The 13898-nt window shown below is 38.3% G+C and overlaps 1 protein-coding gene across 2 annotated transcripts in view; it reads left to right on the plus strand.

Annotated features, from left to right (window-relative positions):
• Window positions 1-13898, plus strand: part of COL12A1 (collagen type XII alpha 1 chain) — a 114284-nt gene that overhangs the window by 86339 nt on the left and 14047 nt on the right. For both annotated transcript variants that reach the window (XM_024731878.1, XM_024731877.1), the window contains 8 exons: window positions 197-306; window positions 4341-4490; window positions 5907-5984; window positions 7265-7351; window positions 8872-8925; window positions 9942-10037; window positions 11238-11291; window positions 11657-11710. In XM_024731878.1, coding sequence (XP_024587646.1) covers window positions 197-306; window positions 4341-4490; window positions 5907-5984; window positions 7265-7351; window positions 8872-8925; window positions 9942-10037; window positions 11238-11291; window positions 11657-11710 — 683 coding nt within the window. The remainder of the gene's footprint in view (window positions 1-196; window positions 307-4340; window positions 4491-5906; window positions 5985-7264; window positions 7352-8871; window positions 8926-9941; window positions 10038-11237; window positions 11292-11656; window positions 11711-13898) is intronic.

Below are 13898 nucleotides of genomic sequence, written 5' to 3' on the forward strand. Positions count from 1 at the left end.
TATATATATATATTTACTTGATTATGCTTTTATGTTTAAAGTTTTAAAAATATATCAGTAAATATTTGAATTACATTTTATCTTAACTGAAGTTATTAATTTTTTTAGAGAATTCTCCAACAAGAATTATTTGTTAATACTTTCAATATAGAGTGTCCATGCATTTGATTTAATAACAATTATGTGTTGATTACAGCTTCTAGCAAGACATTATCATTCTTTAACAAGGATACAAGGGGTGAGGTACAAACTATTACATTTGACACAGAGGAAGTGAAGACATTATTCTATGGAAGTTTTCATAAGGTAAAAACGTAAGATTATAGAAAAATAAATATTTATAGAAAAAGTTATTTGTAGAAAAACGTATATGACTTAAAATTTAAACTAATTTAATTTATTATTTATTAAAATGTCATGTTAAACTGGTGGAAACATAGCCATGTCTTTTAAAAACAATACCTTATTTCAAGGAATTTGATTAATTCAGAGAAGGAAATTTAAAACGATAATTCTACTAACCATGAGATAACTACTATTAATATTTCAATGTGTTTTCAATGCTAATGTCTTTTCAGAATATGAGTCGTGTAGTATATACAATATTGTATGCCCATTTTTCTACCTACCATTTTACTTTGAACCTTTATGTCGTTTTGTTTCAAAAGCTTAATTTTTGTGGATTGTATTTAATTGATCAAATTATTTACTCTTTTATAGAGAATAGTAAGCTGCTTCTGCCTGCTTGTTTATTGAAAAGTTACAAACATGCCAGTCCAAAAGTTATCATTAACTATCAAAATAATTAAGACAACTGTTTACTAAATTAACTTCTGCATGAACACATTTACAACGTCTCTAAAAAAATCTTATTAAAAGTTCTAAGATAAATTCTTAGGGGATTATCTATTCTTGATGATCTTAATTTTTTAAATCTCAACATTGAGGATAAATAGAAACTTGCTGTCAGGAAAATTAACTTACAGATAAGAGTGCTGAAGTTGGCAGCGTTAGAAATGAAAAGCACCGTCTAGGTTAGGAGTGGATTTTTTTTTTTTTTTTTTTTTTTTTTTTTTTTGCGGAACGCGGGTCTCTCACTGTTGTGGCCTCTCCCGTTGCGGAGCATAGGCTCCGGACGCGCAGGCTCAGCGGCCATGGCTCACGGGCCCAGCCGCTCCGCGGCACGTGGGATCTTCCCGGACCGGGGCACGAACCCGTCTCCCCTGCATCGGCAGGCGGACTCTCAACCACTGCGCCACCAGGGAAGCCCAGGAGTGGACTTTTTAATGGAATTTCTTCATCCACTGGCTCAAGTTAACAGGAGGAAGACTACTTGTCGTACAAGTAGTCTAAAATTTCCCCAGTGTAGTGCTCAGAAAGTTAGTCCCCATACACAGAAGACAAATATTTCTAGTTCAATGTGATTCTCAAGTGAAAATTGAAGAACGACCCTGTACTTGGGTAGATTTAGCTGAATTTCTTGCTGATTCTCTTCCTGAGAATCTTGGCTTCTTTCCAGAATGTTCTTTGTATTCATGAATCAGATTCTTGGTGAGGATGACAAGGGACTCTCTTCATGGGGCTTGGAGAGGCCTCAGCATGCGCATTAGTGAGAAGCAAAAAGCAATGATGGAAAATCAGAGATCTCTGAGAATAAAGCCATATTTGCTTAACAGTTTACAGACTTTCCTGGTAAGGTCCAGCAAAATAAATGCCTCATTGGGAAAGCAGATTCTAGACAAATATTACTGGCTTCAACTTCTCCTTGTCCGATAATAGATGTTGAATCTGGCAAAGTTCTTAGGAACTTTTTTTTGGCTCATTGATACACCTATTAAACTTACACTTGAATAACTCGCCCAAAAAGACTATTTTATTTTTCTTCCATACCCACTGAAGATATTAGAAATTCAGCCCTCTATTAACCAATGGATAACCATTTAGGAGCAATTATTAATAATGTAACTATTACTAATTTCCAACTTTCATTGAATGCTTCATTTTACTGAGCAAAATAAGGCAGTATTTTGAAGAGGTCAAGAGTGACAGTCATTAATTATTGCAAATCAAGATAATTATTTTTTGACATTCCCTTCTTAATTTGGCTTCATAGAGAGAAGTATTTGTATTCTTAGGTTTTACATAATGCCTCTTTCCTGTTCTCACAAACGTTCTTTTCTCCTCAAATTCTCTACCTTCTTTTTTTCTAATGTCTTTCTTTGTTTTTAGTTCCTCCTCTACTTTTTCATTATACTGTTTTCCCTCCTTCATTCCCCCACACCGTTCTTCTGACCTACTCTCATTTATCCTATCTATTCAAGTACCAAGTGCGATCACTGTTGGCTACTTACATTCCACTGATCCAAGGATTCGAACACTCTTCTCTCATTTTCCATGTAATTCAGGAACTGAAGTTCTTCAGTCCTTGAGATAAGAACGAGTAGTTCTCTGATAGCAGCAAATTAGTGAGAATAACATACAGGGGGCTCTTGGGAGAGATGGGGATAGCTTAAGTAAGGAATGGCAGACAACTACTGCTTCTGGAGAATTCTCTTGAAGCGTTTTCTATGTCTCCATCCTGTTGTAACAGACGACATAGATTCAAGAGAGAGATTTCTAATGAGACAAAGAAGTGGAATAGATGACAAATAAGGTTTTAGGGAATGGGAGACCTTGGGAAGGGTGATGAGTTTACAAGGGTGTTCCTATTTCTTTCTACTGGTCTGTGTCCAACAATGCTTCCCAGTTGGGAAAGAGTCCCTAAATACTTGGGACAATGGTCTCCAGACAAAAGCCGCTCTGAAATGTAATTATGCATGTGTTTAAAATGCAATGAAACACACTGAAGAGATTGTAGCAAAATATATTTTTAGCATGTGTTTCTTTCTGGTTAGCATTGAATGACAAGTGTATTTGGAATAACTTTGTTTCAAAAATTGAAAGTTTTGATTTTGAAATAATTTTTCTGGATACTATGATTTTTCAAATAGTTTGTGAATGTTTGCTTCTGAGATTGTTCGTATAAGAGCCAACAAATAAGTTTTAGTTCTTATTAGGTAATAAATATCTTGGGAATGTTTGTATGGTGTTCTTCTTGAGTTCAGTATTAGATGATTGCCCTGGGGGTATTTAAAATTATTTTTAGTAAGCCAGATATCACTTTTATATAAAAGCAATATATAATTCATACTTACCACTTATAGATGCACTAAATTAGTGTTTTGGTGGTGATTCTATGTGGAAAAAAATATTTACTGCTTAAAAAAATCCCGAGAGATTGTCTTATGCTTATTTACTCAAAGCATTTAAGGGAATTTCTGTTCCTTAACTTGGAGCCAAACTTTTCAAAGTAATCATCATGGGCTTACTTGAGTATTTGGGCTGTGATAAGTGGAAACTCTGAGTATAACTATAAAGTCAAAGATTACCCGCAGCCATTCTTTACATGACTGAAATACAGATGTTTTCTTAATTATCTGTACTAATAGATTTTTTGAGATTCTGAGTGTCTTCAATATCAGATAAAAAAATAAATCAACAAGATTATTTTCTTATAAGGAAACTGAATCTTGAATCTATTGATTTCCAGAGCTGACTCTCTATAAAAGACACGTGCTAGCTCTTTCCTATGTTAGGTATCTACATGGTGTGTAAGATCTTTTTGGCAGGGATTAGGGACTAACAAATTAAAAATGGAATTTAGCAAAATCAGTGGAAGACATTCGAGGCTCCTTTGTCCTGAGTATAATAATATATTAATGATTTATTAACTTGTATTTGAATAGCTCATTTAAAAAAATTTATTCTTAAATACTTACTATAAAATATTGGCTCTGTTCCCTGTGCTGTACAATATATCCTTGTAGCTTATTTTATACATAATAGTTTATACCCCTTAGTCCCCTACCCCTATTTTGCTGTATCCCTATCCTACCCCTCCGCTTGCCTCTCCCCACTGGTAACCACTAGTTTGTTCTCTACATCTGTTGAGTCTGCTTCTTTTCTGAATAGCTCTTTATAGTTTACAGGAGCATCTGATCTATTACAGTATCTCTGGCCATCTCAGGAAGAGTACAGAGTGGGGAAAATAAGAAATTATGCAAGTGTATAATAGCTGAAGGAAACTGAGACCCAGAAAGCTTAAGTGGTTCATTTAATTTGATGCTGTTAATAAATGACATTGACACGGCAACCTGGTGCTTGGATTCTTAGTCCAAGCCTCTTGACTTGGGACGAGAATAGCTTTAAGAACACATTTTTTAAAAACTGTGATCTGAAATATGTAGGAGCCAGGTTGTTCTGGGTAGAAATTTTGTAATGGAAACAAATGATCTTTTTAGGTTCATATCGTAGTGACCTCCAAAAGTGTTAAGATTTACATTGACTGCTATGAAATTATAGAGAAGGACATCAGGGAAGCTGGAAATATCACAACTGATGGTTATGAAATTCTTGGAAAACTACTTAAAGGGGAGAGGAAATCAGCCACAGTAAGTGACACATTTTTATTTTTCTTGGTACCTTGTATTAAGATCGAAATGACATTTTTAAAAGTAATCAGGGAAGTTTTCTTCCTCGGTGAGTTTTAAATTGTTTTATTTCTTGGTTAGATTGAAACGCTGGAAAAGTTACACTGAGAAAATATGCTACTGACAGAACATGATAATGGGCTTTACTGCTAGAAACAAATTAAGTTGTCAAGGCACCAGAGAACATCGTGTAGTGGACCTGGAACTGAATCAAACTGGAGAGTACAACACAAATAGTTTCCAGGATAATCAGTGAAATCTAAACCAATTCAGTTTTTGTTCTTCAAAGGTAGTAACTGTTAATAAAAATGTGTGCACTCAGGAAACTATGCATCTGTGGACACTGGCTGTGACCGTCACAGACTTGCTGTCCCCTCACTGGGGGGTCACATCCGCCTCAGAAGGAAGATGAGTGTAGTCGGTCAGCCACCCCTCACTCACACGTGTCACTGGCTCAAGTTGGAGGCGGGGGCTTGCCAACCCTTTTACAATGCTACTTAGTAGTAACATTTTAAGCCTAAGGTTTTCACTGTACCAGGCTAATTAAGTTCATATTAAATGTTGACCAATAATAACATTGTTCTAAAAGCAAGACTAATAGCCTTGGCTTCTGTTATTTTTAAAATTGCATTTACTGAATGTAGCTTTCTTCCACGGATAGGATTTCCTTCTTCTTGATTCAAAAGTGAAATGTTTATTCCACAATGTAGAACCAAAGAGTGCAAATTGAATATAATTGTGATTAAAATCATTTATTGAATATTGGATTTGATATTTAAATAGAACAATTCCATTAGGTTTATAAAAGAATGGCTGCAGCGAAACAATCTTTATCAAAAGAGCTCTATTTTTTTAAATGTAGAAAGATAGAAAATATATACTATGTTGAAATAGTTAAGCTGAAGGTAATCATAAAATTATCAGTTAGCCCCTAGGTAAGAACTTATGAAAAGAAGGGCATCAATTTTAGAATAAGTGAGGAATATTTTTTTTTAATGTTACTTTTCTGCAAGGGTGGACTTTTAAAAGTTGATTTAAATGTGTGTAGTCTTCAAATTCAGAATTAAGTACATTCTTAATTTTTAAGTAAATAAAGAAATTAATGTTTTCTTAAAAAAACCCAAAACTCAATCAAACATTTCATTTTAGCCAAGGAAGTGGATCAGAAGTGGGACTATCACGTACGCATTTTGCTTTACTATCGCTTTCTCTCGGGCATAGGTTTTTCTGTTCTTATGAAGTAAGGATCACATTGCTTTCATTGCCTGTTCCCTCAAGAGCGTCTCTGTGAGAAGTTGGCAGAGGTTAAAATGTGGAAACGTTAATATGAAATGTTTTCACGCATCTTTAGCTCATGTTGCTGTTGGTTGTTTGCAGTTCCAAATCCAGAATTTTGATATTGTCTGCAGTCCAGTGTGGACCAGTAGAGACAGATGCTGTGATATTCCTTCCAGGGTAAGTAAAACAGAATGGAATTCTGTGGCGGTGTTAAGAGTCCCCGAGGAATAAAGGATGTGGGCGTGGATGGCTTGGGAGAGCAAGTAGCCCTCTGCAGCTGCATCTCCAGGATGGAGCCGGGGACACGCAAGGCTCAGGCTGGGGACCCCTCCCTCAAAATCAAGAATGTAGAGAACCACATATGGAAATCCTCCCTGCCAGCCAAGGTGGTTATGCATAGTCAGAAAAGTCCAGCTGAATCAGTGCGTCTGATAAACCCACTTATTGCAGAGTCCTTCCTATTGCTTGTAAAATACCAGCATTTTACAGGATAAGCCGTCACCTCTCTGGATATCTAAGTAGAAATAACCATATTTCTTTTCAAGATGATGGCTTTTACCCATAGTATCTGTGTAGGTTGTAATAATTACAAAGGTGAATGCTGATGATGGATTTGAAGCTTTAGGCAACAGTGAGCTGCACGTACCCACGGGATGAGTATGCGTTATTTATTCAACAGATACTTACTGAGCACCTGTTGTAAGCCAGGCACTATCCTATGTGCCGGGGTTACAGCAGTGAAAGGGAATATTCTAGTGAAAGGCAGGGGGAGAGGAGGAATGAACAAGTAGGTATACAGTACGTTATAGAGTGAAAAGTCCTTGCGTGAAAACACGCCAGGGTACAGGGAGAGATAGCCAGGTGAGTACTCTCAGCCGTTGGTGATAAGGGGAGATTTAAGCAGAGACCTGAGTGAAGTGAGAGGACAAACAATGTGGATAATGGAGATAGAGACTTCCAGCCAGAGGGGACTGTAAGTGCAAAGGCCCTAAGGCGGCAAGGTGCCCTAAACATCTGAGAAGCAAGAAGTGGATGAGGGAGCGCTGGGGCAGAGTGAAGGGCAGTGGGAGGGGCAAGGTGGTGTGCTGCTGCTTGTAAGCCCCTGTAGGCCTGGAAAGGATTTTAGATTTTGTTCTGAAGGAAATGGGCCTCCATATCTGAGATACTCAGCCTTTCTCTAACGCCAGACTAGAGAAAATTGGATTAAATAGCCAATGGTCTCGATGATAGTTTTGTAAACGTATTTTTGTTGTGGGAGGTTTCCTAAAGCAAAACATAAAATAAAGACATTAGGATCAAAGCAAGATTCAACATAAGACTGTTTGTAATCATAGCTAAAAATTATTTCTTCAAGTTGGGAAACAGATTCCCTTGTGTATATAAGATTAGTGAGCATGGGGGATGGGAAGCTGTTTTTACCATCAATTCATAGATAAATATTCTTTTCAAACTTTCAGAGAGATGAAGCAAAATGCCCCAGTCTTCCAAATGCTTGCACGTGTACGCAGGACAGCATTGGACCTCCAGGACCACCAGGCCCTGCGGTAAGGAAACAAATAGCTCCTCTAGTTTTTCCTGGTAAATCTTGGGCATGATCACCCTTTGGCCGGTATGTCACGCGTAAGAAGCTCCCAGCCACTGGTGTGTTCTAGGGCAGAACAAGCTGCATTGTACACCATTCTTGTAGCATCTTTTGAGATCTGAAGTGGAGTAGATCAAGAAGAAAATTTGAACACATCTGAACACATTTCTCTAGCCACACAAGAATGAATGATATCGGCTAGCATTCAAGAGCTTTTCTCTTAAAGATGTGAATTTGGGTTTCTCTCTGTGATCACTTGAGTTTGAAAATTCCTTTGTTTCCTGAGGCTTCTCGTACGTATGTTATGGAGCCATGGTTGAGAGGCTGGCCCAACCACAACTTGTTTAGAACCTAGCATATGTGTACGTTATTAGCAAACATATCAGAGAATAACATAGAGGATAATATACATATGTGATGATATCATAAACTCTGGGTGAAAGTGTTGGTGTTAGGAAGAACTTGAGTGGGAAGACTGACCAGGTCTATTCATGGGTGGAGGGGAGACCGAGAAAATGCAATGCAAAACCTTGAAGAGTACACTCATGTGTCTCATTAATCAATGTGGACTCCCCGATTTAGTCAATCTAACATCTGACCTGGGCTGGTTTTTCAGAATGGAAGTGATACCTTTAAGCTCTATGGAACTCTTTTAAGAAAATGGTTAATTAACATACGAACAGTTCAGAGAGCCTCAGAACACCAGATTTTACTATACATGGGTCATAGCAAATAATGTAAATTGATTTTAAGTTAATTACAAACTAGCTCCGCATATACGGAATCAAAATGTCTCTGGAATTACCAGTGGTCCTGATGATTTTGTAAACATATTTTTGTGATGTGAGTTTTCCTAAAGCAAAACATAAAGATATTAAAGAGCAAAGCAAGATTCAACATAAGACTATTTGCAATTAACAGTGACTTACCTGATTTATATTTGTAATCATAAAATTATATGCTGGATGTGACTCAGATGTTCTTGAGAAGTAGGGATTTTTTTCCCTCTAATTGTATGATAACGTTGTTGGATCTCACTATCATGTTTATTTCGTCTTTGTTCAGTGGTCTCTGAATTCCTGTTTGTTCTGAGATTTTGAGAGTTCTTCTTTTTGCATATTATTGTCCCTGAAGAATGCATTCATATAATTCCAAAACAGATTTTTCTCCTTAAAAATACTTAACTATAGTATTTAAGTAATGCTTGTTTTTTTCCCAGTAAACCTCAAATTCTCAAATAAACTTCAAAATTTGCTAACAATTAAGAAAAGTTCAGAACGTAAAAATGAGATCCTTAGAATGTACAAAGTTTCAAAATTCTCTTTCCCCACACATTTGTAGGATATAAAGTATTTACTTCCATATTTTATAAATAACTGTATTGTCTGGAGAATGCACTGCTTCTCGAAGCAATTTTTATATATCAACTTCTTCCTACTTCCCTGTGTTCACTCTAAAATGTACCCTTACTATGTATTTTAGGGAGGACCTGGTGCTAAAGGTCCCAGAGGTGAAAGAGGTATCAGTGGGGCAATTGTAAGTATATTTTAGAGTGCATTTTTATTTTCACCTGCATGTTAAAGTCTGGTTATTCAAATTTCTACAACTTGAGCAAATTGATTGAAGTTTAGTGTGCCTTAGGCAATAATTATCTCTGTCTTTTCTCTGGGTGTCAAAATGATGGATTAGGCTAGCCAGATAAAGAATGTACCGGGCATCTCACTGATGTAGGAATCGCACATGGGAAATCTGCAGAAGCACCTAAGGGCTCTGCTGTCACATGGGGAAGCAGAGGGGGTGACCTGGCCATCAGTTGGAAGACCCCACAGGGAGCAGGGTCCTGCTGGGGACGGTTCACCTGTCTCAGAGAAATAGCTGAGCAGCCACATGTGTGTTCATGGCAGGTCACCAGCCCCTTCTACCGGTTCCATACTGGTCTCCATAAGACAACTGAAGCTTCTTAGGGGAATATATTATGAAGATGATGTGTAGTTTTTGTCATACTATCACTAATGATAAGCTAACCCAGTTAGGAAAGTGAGGCTGGGGTGCTGACTGATCCAGGTCCGTCTGACTCCAAGTTTGTGCCTTTTCCACCTAGACACACTGCAAAGAAGCTCCAGCATAGCGTGAACGTATCTGCTCTTTCCTTGCTTGACTTCTACATACGTTAGTCCCGGAAATAAGCCCAAGTCTAAGAGAAATCAGGGCGAGCTTAAAAGAAATCAAATCCAGTGAATTTTGAGCTTTGATCTCTGAATGAATCTAGGACTATAAATATATGAATATATTATATTCAATGTATTTCTTTTAGAAACCTACTTTTAATAGGAATTTTGGAAATATAAGTGCTCTTGTGAATTTATTGGACTTTCCAGTTGTTCTTTTAATGAGTAGCAAAGGGAAGAAAGGAATGGCATTACATGTTTTTATAGATGGACAGATTTGTACAATGTTTGCAAAGATTCTATGATTGGTGTCTTAGAGTTATGAAGACAGGCACTGGAAGGGCATTCCATGACTTTGTGCTTGTTTCTCTCCCGTGTATTTAGGGCCCCCCTGGTCCTCGTGGAGATACAGGTCCTCCCGGTCCCCAGGGTCCGCCAGGCCCCCAGGGACCCAACGGCCTCTCTATTCCAGGAGAACAGGTAAGCACAAAGCTTTCTGTATGGAATGAGGGTGGTGGATTAACGTTGAGTTTAACTGGAACATTTTTTTATTCTATTTCGCCAAACTCAAATGTTTTCTCAGAGAACTCAACAAATTTTGGTCATTGAGATGACTTCCTATGACTGTAATTTCAGATATGTGAATACTGTATGTAATAATACGTAACTGTGTAGGAAAAATTGTTGCTAATTATTTGACCTTTAAAAACATTTTTTACTAAGTAACGCAAATATCCTTCAACATCCTGAAAGCTTTGATAATGCTTTGAGTCTGTGGCAGCCCCGGGGTCCTTTTCTAATGTTTATGACTTCAAGGCAAGCTTGCATTATTTATCTACATCATTACTTCTATAAAAATTTTTAATAAAATGTTTACCTTTTGTTCCAAATGCTAATCTGAACTTACAAAGAGGTGTTTTATCTTTAAAGGCTCATATTTTATTTAACTACTTTTTTCCATACTTTAAAACATACAGTAAATGAATAAGAATACAGATAATTTCATAGTTTTAAGTTTAGTTCTAAACTCCTTTTTAAAGATGCCATAATAGAAGACACATACATCCTTTTGGCATTTAGAGGAAAAACAATCTGTATCAGATATCACTAGAAATGAAACATTTGAAGGGCTAGACCTTTTACACTCAAAAGGGTTAAATGCATCTACTTTCAGCTTCTTATGTCCAAAAGGGAGATTTAGGGGCTTTTACCTTTTCTTATTATTGCTACTAAATGAAGTTTATCAGCTTTAATTAATTCAGATTTGCCTGTGTAACAAGTGTCTTCTAGCATGTAGTTATAAAGACCAAAATTATGTTATAGTGTTTCATTGAATATCTATTAAAATGAGCGCCAAATTAAATATATTAAATAAAAAACAGTTTTCCCTTCAACTTCTATTTCTATGAAAATCCCTATGTTAAATTAGGTTCTTTCAAAGGAGACATATTCTCCCATGATTATATAAAATTATCCCATAACATGATAAGTGGAAATTATAACAGCATTTGTAGTTTAAAAAGTGAACATCAGTCCCCCAAATAATTGGTTCACCTCCCATCACAAATATGCTTCACTGGATTTATGAAGTGACAGAGATTTCAGGAATGGCTCACGTCTTTCCTTTTCACTTAATTTCTGTAAAACACCTGAGACCTGTTTTCCCGCTGCTTGCTCCAGGGTCGCCAGGGCATGAAGGGCGATGCTGGAGAGCCGGGACTTCCAGGTCGGACGGTGAGTTGTTCTTCACGCTGCCTCTTCTTTGCTGGTCAAGTGTTATTTGCGTAGCTGCCCTTGTGGTGCCTCAAAAGGTGAGCCAAGGTTAAGCAGTAAAGCAGAAGCCTGGCCGTGTGCTGCACGTCGTTTCCATTCCGTTGCCTGGTTTTAGTCTTCAAGCTTGTGCTGTTCAGTCAGGTCTGGGCTTGATGACTGAGCGAGCATCTTCCTCTTGGGCTGGCACTGGGCTTGCTTCTGAGTGTCTGTTTCCTTTCAGAGCCCCCTGCATTTTTTCCCCAAACATCTTAGAGAATAACACAAATCCCTTTTCTCACACAAGAAGTTAATCACAGTGTTTCACTTGTTTGTTTCCTTTTGTGTAGGGAACCCCGGGATTACCTGGCCCACCAGGACCAATGGGCCCTCCAGGAGACAGAGTAAGTTTTCTTGGGCAGGCTGTAAAGATGTTAGAAATGATATCACATTGTTGCCTATTAATTAAGAACCCCCCATAATTCAATTTGCATGGCTGGAAATGCGGAGTTCACACATCTCACAGGAGGCAGAAAAGCTAATATCAGCGACCAGCCGATACCAGGTCAATCTCAAGGTCTATGAAACAAAATGGTGGGACTTCAAATGAGTTGTCAGAATTTTAGTTTTGGAAAAATTTTTTCCTTTATCATATTTGGAAAAACAAGTCCCTAAAAGGAATTTTGGTTCATTGGAGAGAGATTCAAGAATCCTAGCAAATTGCTTTGAATCCTAAAATTAAAATCTTTGTTATGAGGCATCTCTTACGTAACTCTAAGAACAGTCTTGATTTCCGTGGCACTTTCTATGCAGTCAGGGACATCTTTTCTACACCTTTAGAACTCAGATACCCCCTGTAGGCCTCTGTGATGGAAAGCCGACTGGAACCTAGTAGGGATTTTGCTCATTTGTGGCAGATTTCAGTTTTGCTCTTGACTTATGATGAAATCAGTGCAGGAGACCCAATTTTTTCTAGGACAAGTAAATGAGAAGCACAGTGAACATGGCTTCTGTGCTCTAATCCAATGTTATAGAAAATTTGCTTTCATAGGAGGCAACGAATGCTTTAATAAACTATTTTAGAGTTGCTCGGAACCAAGGCACTAATGACTTTTCAGCACCTTCTGGTCCAGACAACAGTCTGAGAGTTGGGTGGATTCTGACTTATCAAGTTAAAACACAGGACTAGCAGCAGGGTCTCAGAGGGCCAGGGCTATAATAGCTGTCACTAAAGGCATTGATTTGTTACCCTTAACACCTCCCCGACATCATGGGGCAGGAGAGTTGGGTCAGTCAGATGGAGCAAAGATTTTGCCCAGATAATTCCAGATTTGGATGATTTGCCAGTGAAAGTTATTTGCTCCAATGCCTACTCTTGAGTTTATGAGAGAGTGAGGTCAAAGAGAAAACTGTATTCTCTGGGAGTCTGGGACCCAGTGGTACTTCTATATACATATTCTTCTGACTCTTTTGAGACTGGCACTTCAGGTTTTTGGAATTCTTATTTTACAATAAAGGACAATAGTGAGATTGCAAAGGTGACAAGTCAGTCTATTCAGTTAGTCAACAAAACCAAAAATACCGCAATCAGGAAGTAATGATGCATATAGTTCAATATCCTGTGATAAACCATAATGGGAAAGAATATGAAAGAGAATGTGTGTGTGTGTGTGTGTGTGTGTGTATAACTGAGTCACTGTGCTATACAGCAGAATATAAACACAATGTTGTAAACCAATGATAGTCCAATAAAAAAAAAAAAATGATGGGCCGCCTCTCTTGCTGCCGCTGCTACTGAAGCCCTGTTGGGCCCATCATGCAGTGCGGGCTTTGTGCAGACTCGCTGGGTGGCCAGTGCCATCCCATCAACATGTTCCTCCTGAACTGGCAGTCAGGCAGCCACCGCTGCCATCGCTGTGTCCCTGAAAAGTGAGGGAGTGGAAAGGACTGCGTTCTTCTAGCTCTAACCTGTGAACCCAGTCCTGGTGACGCCACCCAGGACTCCCGTGTTGAGGCTGAGGAAAGTCTTCAGGAAATCATTTGTCTTTTTCCATCACCTACCACTTAGTTTCCTACTGCTAGTGTTGAGAGTAGAAGGCACAGCTGAGGGAACATAAACAGTTTTGGAAAGTTAGACTTTGGGTGCAGGCATCTCCGCTGAAAACTAAAAGAAAGAAAGAAAGTTGAATGCTGTGGTAGAAGAGAAGAGAAGACAGCTCAGGAGAGCAAGCCCAAGGACCATGGTGAGGAAGACATGTTACCAAGGTGGAGGTGGTAGGAACAGCAGGCATGGGTTGCCTTCAGCACAGATGATTTTCAAATGAGGCACAGCTCTGGGGACTGTCCGAAAGTCGCAAGAGAGCCACAGGTGCAGGCATGACACGCAGTATATCTGTGAAAGCAGCCATAGGTCCTCTCAGCCACCCTCCCATGGAGGGAAGCAGCAATAACTGCTACAGTTTTGAAAACGGAGAATAAAAAAAAAATTACACTACAAAGTGCTACAGATGGCTCAGTGGTAGCCCTTCTGAGGCCATCAGAATAAAATCTGCTTCACCCCAACTTAGATACGTATTTCTTCTAAAAGAAGAT

This window comes from Neophocaena asiaeorientalis, unplaced genomic scaffold (assembly GCF_003031525.2).
Source record: "Neophocaena asiaeorientalis asiaeorientalis breed wild unplaced genomic scaffold, Neophocaena_asiaeorientalis_V1.1 scaffold450, whole genome shotgun sequence".
NCBI classification, from domain to species: Eukaryota; Metazoa; Chordata; class Mammalia; order Artiodactyla; family Phocoenidae; genus Neophocaena; species Neophocaena asiaeorientalis.